The 12208-nt window shown below is 45.7% G+C and overlaps 1 protein-coding gene across 1 annotated transcript; it reads right to left on the bottom strand.

Annotated features, from left to right (window-relative positions):
- Nucleotides 1–211: 211 nt before the first annotated feature.
- LOC133958388 (uncharacterized) lies at nucleotides 212–4278 on the bottom strand. The gene is made up of 2 exons (XM_062393147.1): nucleotides 595–4278; nucleotides 212–274 (listed from the first exon to the last, which is right to left on the bottom strand). Exon 1 carries the CDS (start codon nucleotides 4260–4262, stop codon nucleotides 867–869), a length of 3396 nt encoding a protein of 1131 aa, XP_062249131.1. The 5' UTR covers nucleotides 4263–4278; the 3' UTR covers nucleotides 212–274; nucleotides 595–866.
- Nucleotides 4279–12208: the final 7930 nt, after the last annotated feature.

Raw genomic sequence — 12208 nt, 5'->3', positions numbered from 1 at the left:
AGCGGCTGGGATGAGGATCAGCACCTCTAAATCTGAGGCCATGACTCTTAGCAGGAAACCGATGGATTGCTTACTCCGGGTAGGTGTCAAGTTATCTGGGTGATGTTTTAATCTGTGCTTGCCCAACTTGAAATGGCACTGTTACACAGAGGACGCAGGACAGCTCAAATCCTTCTCCTTGATTTTATTGAACATGAATCTTTCTGATGATGACCAACAAACATTCCGTAGTCTTATTCGGATTTAGGATTAGGATCAGGATTAGGTTGAAAACCTATTGATAAAGACAAATTAAATCAAGTTAGTTCAAATAAATCAAAATGCCTAATCAAACATTTAAATCAAATCCAAATATCTGTTAGATATCATAAACAAATCTATATAATTACAATATCACTATGATGTAAAACAACAATGGTCTTCCATACAAACATTTTCACCATGTGCGCCTCCACCAAACGTGCTCAAGACGTCACTAAGGACGTCTGCGCCGACCCATGCGCTGTCACATAGAAGACATGACAAACGGGAAAAAGTGCCAGAAACATACGCATTGTGCAAACTACACCTTAGTTCAAAATATAAATAACATACCAATGCGTGCTCTCGTGTCCTCCAATGCACAAACCCTTCATAGCCCGGCCGGAAATCGCGGACCTTTATTTCCTCACCCGTGCTCACTCACCTCACGTGCCGTAATCAGGCAAGTGCCGCCCGGTGTGTGCGCAAATCGAACACGTGTGATTTGCGCATCTCCCCTCCACGCCACTAGAGGTTTTTTAATCTAAATGCGATCTCTGTCTTTACACCTCCCACTTGACCTCCTGGTTGCTCAACCCAAGGAGGTCACACTCTATCTATTCATTCTATCGTTGCTCTTCAACAGGAAGAAGGATGACCAGTCGTCTCACATCCCTGCAGAGAATGGACACAGGGATTCTCTTCAAGAGTTTCCTGGCTCCTTGTCTGCTTGTGTCCCCTGTGCTTGGCTTCATGACTGGAACAGGGTAGCTTGGAAAGGTCCTCACATTTACATCTCTGACGATTCCCCCTCGGTCAGCATTAACACTTTCTACCCTGGCCAATTTATGTTGACTCCTCAAGGCATTTTGGTCAGCCAGCCAGACCACATCTCCCACTGCAACGTTTCTCTCTCTTGTGTGCCACTTGCTCCTTATGAACAGGTTAGGACCAGCTAGCTGGCACCACTTCTTCCAGAATTTGCTGACCTCTGCTTGTATGGTTTGGAGTCTCTTGTATGGGTAACCTTCAAACTTGAAATCTCCCGGGTCTCCTCTTGGGCTGGCTCGTCCCAGTATGAGGGAATTGGGACTGATGTATTCCACACAGTCCTCTCGGCTTTGAATCCTGGCATCTATCGGTCTTTCATTTGCCAGGTTGGCTGCCATGAAGAGGAATGTTTGGAATTCCCCCCATGTGAGAACTCCATCACCACCAAGGTTGTTCAGGGCTCGCTTCACTATCTTGACAGCTGCCTCTGCTGCTCCATTTCTGTGGGGAGAGTCTGCAGGGTGAATCCTCCATGACCACTCTGTTCCATGATTGACAGCTTCCTCTTCAATCTGAGACCTGTTCAGTCTGCTCAGAAATCTGTGAAGCTCCTCCAGAGCAGGTCTGGCCCCTACAAAGTTTGTGCCAGGATCTGTCCACAATTTCCTAGGGTGTCCCCTCAGTGCAGAGAATCTTTGGTAGGCCAGCAGAAATCCCTCAGAAGACTGGTCACTCACAACATCAGTGTGTATGGCTCTTGAAGCCATGCAGCAGAATACAACCCCCCAGACTTTGAGTTTGACCCTTTTCCTTACTTCATCTTTTACCTCATAAGGTCCGAACAGGTCCATGGTTGTAAACTCAAATGGCAATGCTGGGCCTGTTCGCTCTGGTGGCAAGTCACTCATGATCTGCTGGCACTGTTTTGCCCTGTTTTTCCTGCATACCACACAACTGTCTACTACTTGTTTTGCAATTCTTCGACCTTTGATTACCCAGGCTTTTTTCCTCATCCTGAGCAAGGTTCCTGCTATTCCCTCATGGTTTGCCTTGTGGGCTTCCTGTGCCAGCAATGTAGACACCCATGCCTCGTATGGTAAGACGGGCACTGCAGTTTTGTCTTCATCAAACATCTGAATCCTGCCTCCACAAACCAAGAGCTCAGAGTCCGCATCTCTGTATACTGCCAGTCTGCTTAGGGTAGTGTCAGGAAAAGCTACACCTTCCTGAGCTTCACTAAAGAGATCCCTGAGGCCATCTTCACGCTCTCTCACTGTAAGCACAGTTTGCTTGGCCTTTTCCTTTAGTGATGACACTTTATGCTTAGCTTCTTGAGTTCTTGACTGGCTTTTCATCTCTATCCACTTCTTGGCAGCTCGCCATATCCAGGCGATGATCCTGACCAGCTTGGACAAGGAGCTGTAATTCCTCACTTCCAGTAGGTTCTTTATTTCCCATCTCCTGGGTGCCCTTCCTGCCAGAAGAGCTGGATCAGCGGCCATACTTTTCTCTCCACTTTCATCCTTCAGGTCTTTTTGTGGGGCACTTGCTTGGCTTATCTTAGCTTGAGCCCTTGTCATTCCTGCTGAGAATGCCTTTCTCTGGAGTCTGTTGACACTCTCTCTAGCGTGCACTGCAACCTCTCCTGCTGACTTTTTAGGCCACTCCTCCACTGGCCACTTTAGGAACTCTGGCCCATCCTGCCATGTGGAATCCTCCTTTAGATCTTCATGAGTGCCTCCTCTTGTAATGATGTCAGCAATGTTATGCTCTCCAGGGATCCACCACCAGTCTTCAACTGAGCCAGCCTTCTGGATTTCACCCACTCTGTTCGCAAAGAAAGTTTGGTACCCATAACTCTCTCTTTGAATGGCTCCTAGGACTGTTTGACTGTCCACCAGGTGGAGCCATCGCTCTACCACCAGGCCTCCATGCTTCTCAACGTACTTCCTGAGCCTGGCTGCAAAGACAGCGCCGCAGATCTCAGCCTTCACGGCCTCCCCTTTCTGATCCAGTGGAGTCAGCTTGGCTTTCGACTCTACAAACCGGATATCGACTCCTTTACTAGTGTTCCACCTCAGGTACATCACAGCTCCATATGATTTGTCACTCCCGTCTGAGAATGTGATTCCCCATGGTTTCCCTTTCCAGTGAGCTGGTGTCAGGCTTCTTTGAAACTGAACTTGTCCAAGCTGCGCATACTCCTCAAACAGCTGAATGGCTTCTTCTCTGAGGCTCTCTGACAGTGGTTTATCCCAGGTCTCACGGGTCAACTTCCCTCCTCCTGCCTCCTGGAATGCTCTCCTAACAAGGATAGCGCCCTTCTGTTTCAGAGGTGATACCAAACCGATGGGGTCGTAGAGTCCAGCTACTTGGCTTAACAGGTCCCTTCTTGTCAGCGGGTTAGGCGTTCCAGGTTTCACCTCCATTCTGAGAAGATCCTTGCCTACTCTCATCTTCTTTTTCCTTTTGGAAAAGTTGATCGAGGTCATCATGTAGAGCTTGTCCTTCTCCACCTTGTATCCAATGCCCAGGGCTTTGTTATCTTCATCCCTCATTTGGTTTGGGAGGATGAAGGTTTTCTTCTCCATCCCTTCCACTCTTGATGTCAGGACCTTTGCTGCAGCCTCCGGCCTCCCACTTTGGCCTGACCGGACCCACGGTTTCAGAAAGAAGCCTCCGGCTCTCAGAATTTCTTCAACGCCTTCAGTCATCTTGTCTAGTTCCTCCAGGCTGTTATGGGAAGTTAGAATGTCATCCACATAACTGTCCTTTTCCAGGACTCTGCGCTCCTCTTCCATGTGAGCAAAGATGGCCAATCTTGCTGTCTCCCGCATAGCTACCTGTGCAATGCAACCGGCTGGTCTGTCTCCAATGCTCACCCTTGTGATGGCATATCGACCCATCTCCTCATCTGGATTGTCCCTCCAAAGGAATCGGTGGAGATGCATCTCTCGCTCTTCTAGCCACACTGAATTATACATCTTCCTGATGTCTCCAAGTGCAGCATACACACCTCTTCTGAATCTCAGCAGCACAGCTCTGATCGGGTTTAAAACATCTGGCCCCTTTAGCAGAATATCATTCATGCTCACTCCCCTGCACTTCTGGCTGCTGTTCCACACAAGCCGGACTGGAGTCGTCACTGAGTGAGGGTTTGGCGCCACCAAATGGCTTACATACCACACTGGTCCTGTCCACTTGCTGATGACCTCATTAGTGAGTTTTACGGCTGCGCCCCTCTCAACCATCTCGTGGACCTGGGCTCTGTATGCTGATTTCCACTCTGGCTCCCTCCTTAGTTGTCTTTCTGTTCTCAAGAATGTAGCTTCAACTGCACCTTTGTTGTTGGGGAGCGAGGCAGGATCTTCTGTCCATGAATACTTTGCATCCCAATGCGGCGATGTTGTGTGAGAGTCTCCTTGGACATAGGTGAGTCCTTCTTTTATTATTTCAAGCTCCCTTTCTTCAGCCAGTGTCATTTCCTTTCCTCCTGGTTGGCAGTTTCCACAGCGACATCCTCCACACTTTGGCTCACAGGCTGCTCCGATGCTGTCCCATCTCCACCACTCCAGGAACTCACGGTTTGCAGCAGCTGTAACCGTTTCCTTTGCACTGTCCTTTCGCTGCATACGGGTTGCTTCAGTACTTGGGCTCTCAACTATCTCCTCATACTTGACTGCAGCAGTTCTCATGGAGCGAGCAAAGTGTGTTCTGGACTCATGTGCTGCCACCTCTATCTCCTCGAAAAGGTCAGGGTGTGCTCCGCCCACTGTCATTCCCAATGGACTCTCCCACAAGACGAGGTCCCCAACAACTTTAACCCTTTGTGGAGCAAGTCTTCCCTCGCGATGGCTGATGAGCAGATCAATCTTTTCCGGCCTCCTTAATTCCTCAAGCTTCACTTCTGGGAAGAACTTCTGCAACTTTTCCGGCTTGACAACTTTGTGCACCTTGGCAATCTCATCCAGGCCGTAACAGATCAGTTCATGAGCCTTCTCCGCTCCTTTGGGGGTTTTCACTCTGACTCGAAGAAGATATCTTTCCGTGTTCACCTTGATGGTCATTCCGCCTACACCATGCACAACCAGGGTTATTTCTTCACTCCGCAGCCTCAGCCTGTGTGCAGCCTTATGGGTGATATAGTTGGTGTCTGAGGCAAGATCAACAAGAGCTCCAATCTTCTGCCCAGCATTAGCAGTTACCTCCATCAGCATCATAATGACAGGAAGCTCGCACAGGCCACTTTTTTTCAATAGCTGGGACTGGTGGTTCTTCATGCCACCCTCTGTAGCTTTGTTCGTGAATGCCATTCTGCACCTTTCTGCTTGCACTGAGGACAGCTCAGCCAAGAATCCTTCCTGTTCGGCTGTTAGTTTGCTCTTTCTTCTGCCATCTTTCCCACTTCTCTTCTCGTTTCCACTCTTGTTTTCTCCATTGGGGCAAATAAAGTAATGGTGATCTGAGGAGTCTCCCTGCTTACAGTCTTTGTTCCTGCATAGGAAAGTGTCTCTGCAGTATCCATCATCTTCATGACATCCAAGACATTTTCTGCATGCTCCCAGCTTCTTTACAATAGCATTCTTCTCTTGTAGCTTCAGCCCTTTGAACTTTCTACAGAAGAAAATCTTGTCACTGTGCCTTCCATCACCGCAGACAACACACACATCTTCCAGCCCTCCTTTCTTTGTGGTTCTTGTAGAAGCATACTTTCTTTCATATTTCTTCCCAGGTTCTGGTTTCTCCATCTTCTCCACAAACCTTAGCTGGTCAAGTCTCTCTAGGATCTCTCCTTGATTCTTTAGGAACTTCAGGAGCATGTCAAAGTGGTTGTCTGTGGTGACATTATTGCTAGAATTTACCATAAAGGCTAGCCAGTCTCTCTTTACAAAGTCGGGTAACTTGCTCTCAATGGATTTAATGACGAGAGGGTTCTTGATTGCGCCAGAGATTCCCAGCTCTGTGAGGTCTGCTAGGGATTTTTCCACTGCTTGGATCAGGTCGATGACTCTCCTTGGCTGGCTTCCCCTTGCAGGGGGTATTTGCTCCAACTCCTCCAGGATTTCTATGGCAATGGTCGATTTATTTCCATACCGGTTGTCCATGACTCTGAACATATCCTCTGCAGTGTTGTAGGTTGACAGCCGGATATCCTTCCCAATCTTGTCATCCACGCTGTCCAGGAGTTGAATTTTCTTGACCTCGGCTGAGCCAGACGGCTCTCCCTGTCTTTGAAGGCTCTCCCAGTCTTTCTTCCATCTGTGGTATTCTCTTTTGCAGCCTGAAAAGATGGGCAGTGTGGTTGGTTTTATCCTGACAATTGGTTTTGCTGGCGGGGGATGTGCTCTCACTGCTTCAAGTCCTGAGGCTCCTGCAGCCAGCGCATCCTTCGACATCCTCCGTGCAGTGACAAACTCAGCCTTCCTCAGTTCAAGGTTGCCGTTCAAAGCTTTCAGGTCCTTGACCCTGCCATCTAGCTCCTTTCTTTCAGCCTTGGGGATCCACCGCTCCCAGTTTGACATAACTCTGGCAGCCTCATTGATCCTTTTCTCCAGTAGAGTCAGGTGCATCTCATATGCATCCAGGTAAGTACTCTCCACAGGTAACTTCCCCGCCCGACTGCAGGCCTTCTCTCCTTCAGTGATTGCAGTTGTGATAGCGTATTGGCCATATCTGGACAACAGGTTTGTTTGGACAATTCTTCTCACCTCTCCAAACCTTGCTTCTGCTTCGTTAGCGGCTCTCTCAACGTCTAGCTCCTCCCTCTCTTCAAGAACCACGTCTTCCTCTTCTGGCTCTTGAGACTCAGCCAAAAGCCCTGTCTTATAAACATCATTCGCTTCAAGAACGATTTTCCGGCAGTATGAGAGCTCGGCGAACTCCTCCCTCAGCTCTGCTTCCACCATGCTGTCTGCCCCTTTGCTGAGGAAGTTGGCCTGTCTGGTGAAGGTGCTTTTCGCAGCGGTTCTCTCCTTCTTGAGCTGCTTCACAGTCTTCTCCACGACGTCTTCCGCCATCTTGACCTCACGGACCAGCACAGCTCTCTTCTCCTGCGTCAACAGCTTTTCCTGGACTTCCAAGGCCTTTTATCCACTTCTCCAAGCTGCTCCGCTGGTTTTCAACTGTCAAGTTATCTGGGTGATGTTTTAATCTGTGCTTGCCCAACTTGAAATGGCACTGTTACACAGAGGACGCAGGACAGCTCAAATCCTTCTCCTTGATTTTATTGAACATGAATCTTTCTGAACATGACCAACAAACATTCCGTAGTCTTATTCGGATTTAGGATTAGGATCAGGATTAGGTTGAAAACCTATTGATAAAGACAAATTAAATCAAGTTAGTTCAAATAAATCAAAATGCCTAATCAAACATTTAAATCAAATCCAAATATCTGTTAGATATCATAAACAAATCTATATAATTACAATATCACTATGATGTAAAACAACAATGGTCTTCCATACAAACATTTTCACCATGTGCGCCTCCACCAAACGTGCTCAAGACGTCACTAAGGACGTCTGCGCCGACCCATGCGCTGTCACATAGAAGACATGACAAACGGGAAAAAGTGCCAGAAACATACGCATTGTGCAAACTACACCTTAGTTCAAAATATAAATAACATACCAATGCGTGCTCTCGTGTCCTCCAATGCACAAACCCTTCATAGCCCGGCCGGAAATCGCGGACCTTTATTTACTCACCCGTGCTCACTCACCTCACGTGCCGTAATCAGGCAAGTGCCGCCCGGTGTGTGCGCAAATCGAACACGTGTGATTTGCGCATCTCCCCTCCACGCCACTAGAGGTTTTTTAATCTAAATGCGATCTCTGTCTTTACAGTAGGAAATGAGTCCTTAGCCCAAGTGAAGGAGTTCAAGTACCTTGGGGTCTTGTTCGCGAGTGAGGGTACTATGGAGCGTGAGATTGGCCGGAGAATCGGAGCAGCGGGGGCGGTATTGCGTTCGCTTTACCGCACCGTTGTAACGAAAAGAGAGCTGAGCCGCAAGGCAAAGCTCTCGATCTACCGGTCGATCTTCGTTCCTATCCTCACCTATGGTCATGAGGGCTGGGTGATGACCGAAAGGACGAGATCACGGGTACAAGCGGCCGAGATGAGTTTTCTCAGAAGGGTGGCTGGCGTCTCCCTTAGGGATAGGGTGAGAAGCTCAGCCATCCGTGAGGAACTCGGATTAGAGCCGCTGCTCCTTCACTTAGAAAGGAGTCAGCTGAGGTGGTTCGGGCATCTGGTAAGGATGCCCACTGGGCGCCTTCCTTGGGAGGTGTTTCAGGCACGTCCAGTGGGGAGGAGACCTCGGGGAAGACCCAGGACTAGGTGGAGAGATTATATCTCAACACTGGCCTGGGAACGCCTCGGGATCCCCCCGTCAGAGTTGGTCAATGTGGCCCGGGAAAGGGAAGTCTGGGGCCCCCTGCTTGAGCTGCTCCCCCCGCGACCCGACCCCGGATAAGCGGATGAAAATGAGATGAGATGAGATTCTGTCTAAAGAAGCAGGGAGGGAAAGTTGTTCTACATCCTATAGTTATTGATTTAGGCTAAAATGGCTTCTTATTTTAACGCCTTGCCTAGTGCCACTTTTTAAGAATAATATTTCTGCCTGTTTTCTCACCCTCGTCTCCCTTCCTTTTTTTCTTTCTTCCTGCCTCCATTGCCCTTAGCAAAACCAGGCTACATTGGCTGCTCTCAAAACAAATTCCCTTCTAAAAGTTTTGAGGGATAAATTGGAAAAACACTTTTTGACATGTTGAGTAATGCATCAAATCGTATTCTCTTTCGCCCAGCAGCCTGACTATTCTATTTCTTCTGCAAGACTTCTCCAGGCAAATGGATTGCTTCCATAATGCTCTCTTTATCAGGCTGACTGAGTAAGTGCTGCTGTTCCCTGTAAGCAGGGGAAGACCAATACCCACACGCAAAAAGTATTTTTCTTTGACCGACACATGCAAAGACAAAAATGTGAAGGACACACACACACACACACACACACACACACACACACACACACACACAAACACAAACACACTTACACACAATTTCATTAAAAGAGAATTGTTATATTAACAGGTTTAGTACATAAACGCTGAAACCTCTGTAGAGCTGGACGCATCATCAACATGTGTCATTTTATGGTGCCATTTTTAAAAGCACATAGCTGATGAGATAATTGATGATGATAATGATGAAAATTTGTTTAGAGACATGAGAGGAAGGCTAAATGCATTGCAGGAAATATATTTGATTGGCTCTAAAGCTGCAAAACAAGTTTTTGCAATCGCGCACAAGTGAGGAGATGAATTTGATGAACACGACGAGGACAATGAGGCTACATTGACACTAATATTTCTTTGTTTTGAAAAAATCTCCAACCACACAAGCATTTTAGCATCTGCAATAAACTCACACATGAAAACGTGTATCAAACATAGCCAAACATAGTCACAACAAATACAACAATGGTGAAAATTAAGATGGAGGATTTATTAATTTAGCCTTCACTAGTGGTGGATGAGTCGTGACTAATAACAACCAATCAAGAAACAAATGCCAGTTACTCATTATCATTTCCAAATGTCTCAGGTTTTGTCCCTCCAGAACTATAATGCATCCCTAGAGTTTTCCAACTAAAATTGTAGCCAACAGCAGTTCCAAGCTTCTCTGTTTTTGCTGGTTGAAAACTCCTGAGTAGTGTGAACAGCGGGTTAGAAGATTCAGACGCTTTGACACGTCTGCTGAGTCACCAGCCAAGGATCAGGATAAGAGAGATATGTCAGGAATATTTAGAAATTCCACAATGACATGGGAAAAGTTAACTATATCCCCAACACTGAAAGGACCAGTATCGCTGCAAGCCAATAGTAAAGCCTGACGTCCCTGAAGATAAATTATGCAATTAAAACCTATTGACAGCTTAAACCTTTGGCTTTTATTATAACTCTAGTAAGCATCAAGGGATTTGACAAGCTCGTCCATCAACGTCTGCAGTGTCACATGGATCATGGCAATCACATCTGTGTACACTGAACAAACTGATCTAACTCTCCTAAAGTAACGTGTAATACCACTTTGTTTTATTGACAATAAAACAAGCACATTTGTCAACATTTTCGGTCCAGTTCACTTTTGTTGTTCATTGATTTTTTTTCATAGTTTTAATTTGGTCTGGTTCAGAGGCTGAGAAACAAAGGTTTTACAGTGAACATGAAATTGTTTCGAAACCCCCCAGGCTTTAGGGATATAAACAATAAAAACTATATGTAGGATTAAGAGAGTGCCTTGGGGTTTTTGTTGCTTTAAAAAGGGTTAGGGTTTCAGGCTCCAATAATAAACAATCTATTTAAAATAATTAAACACATCATTATATTTATTCAAACTTAAAAAATGTGTGTTTTGAAAAAAACTAAAAATGTCAACAAAAGAGGGAAAGGGGAAGAAAACAAATATAGTTTGAGTTTGAGTTTGTTGTTCACAAGAAGCATCTGCTGAAGTGAAACATCTCTCAAATTTCTTAATCAAAAATTTCGGCTTCCGGTGCTGATGCAAAGAATTGTAAATTTGTATAAATCTGCACAAAATTGTGAAGTGATCTCAAAGAGTTTTGATATTCATCAGTCCATTCACACATGTGAATAGAGACAATTTAGTTTTGTGGCTCTTATCCCCAGAAGTAGGTGTCCAGCTGCGAAATCTCCAAAGACAAAACACAGAATGATCATTGGGGTAAAAAAAGAAGAAGCTCAAATTAACAATTAAAGGCTGAAGGTAAACATCTTAGCATGTTTTGGTGGATCATTGGCACGAGGCTAAATGTGTCCCTTAACATTGTGGTAATCTGCACTCACATAGTGACAGAAAAAAAGGTAATTCCAAAAGGTTAACATACTCTTTATTTCTTCTGTACATGAGACATGCATTTTGGAGAGAGCCTGCACAAGGAGTGTGTGAAGTCATATGCCACTAGTTCAAATGTGTTGCCAAACAGTGATGACTGCAGTGGCTCAGCGTGCTTAATATGAAACGTAAGACTGAACCAGAGGTTGTGTCTCAAGTCAGATCCAACACACACACACTTCATTATCGTTTTCCTCTCGCCCCTTACCCTGATGTCAGATGTCTAAACCGCAAACCATACTCACTCTAATGTAAACCCTATCTGACCTTAATCCAGGTCTTACTCCAGGAAAAAACATTTGAAACCAACCAATAAGTTCTCACAACCAGGGTTTTATACTGAAATGTGTCCATTTTACCTTAGAGACTCTTATGCAAATGTAACAGAACCAACATGCCAAGTCACAATCGTCACCAAACCATGCTCACATACACTCAGACTAGGACGACACAAACTCCTTCACACCACAGGCTCTATCCTTCACACATACACACACGCATGTTAACAGTTAATACACTCACTTCCCACATGCGCGCACAGTATCCCTCCTTCGTCAAACACCCTGTGAACATTTAATTGGGCTTAAAGGCTTTGTGTGTCATGTTATCCTCCACTCGTGTGATCTACTTCTTACGGCTGAGCTTGTTCATTGAGTTCATGGAGTGAGTGAAGATGCACTTTGTGCTTGTATGTGAGTGTGAGATTTTATTCAGCTGTTTAGCTGTCTAGTGCAGAGCCCTGTTCACCAAGGAACACATGCAACAAATATTGTAATATGCTGTGTTGATGGATAGATGGGGTTTGACAATGGGCCACTACAATGTAAGGGCATCTCAAAAAATGTCTTAAACAACCCAAATCTTCTGAAAGCTAATTACATTTACTATCATTTAGAGAATTTTCTGTGAGTAATTTCATATACATGAAAAAGGCTAAAAGAAACATTATGTGCTTACATGAAAAAATATATAGAAACAGTAAGTAAGCGTCTACAGCCAAACTGTTTGTATCCTAATATTAAATGGTAAAAGGTTTTTTATTTATATAGGGCTTTTCTATTCTTGATGACCACTCAAAGCGCTTTAACATTCACCCATTCACACACACATTCATACAGTGCATCTAATCGCAGCACTTTGTTATTCTATGGGGGGCCATACAGGGTTCAGCATCGTTCCCAAGGACACTTCGCATACTTGCCCTCATACTGCAGACAGCCATGTCTGACACATAGTCCTGGGTCTTCACATACTCGGTTGGTAAGGTAGTCCAATATCCAGG

The sequence above is a fragment of the Platichthys flesus genome, chromosome 8, assembly GCF_949316205.1.
Source record: "Platichthys flesus chromosome 8, fPlaFle2.1, whole genome shotgun sequence".
NCBI classification, from domain to species: Eukaryota; Metazoa; Chordata; class Actinopteri; order Pleuronectiformes; family Pleuronectidae; genus Platichthys; species Platichthys flesus.
This window is presented reverse-complemented; position numbering and strand designations above follow the sequence as displayed.

Coding starts and splice junctions, on each gene's coding strand:
- LOC133958388 (XM_062393147.1), bottom strand. CDS start 4,262: ATGGTTGAGAGGGGCGCAGCCGTAAAACTCACTAATGAGGTCATCAGC.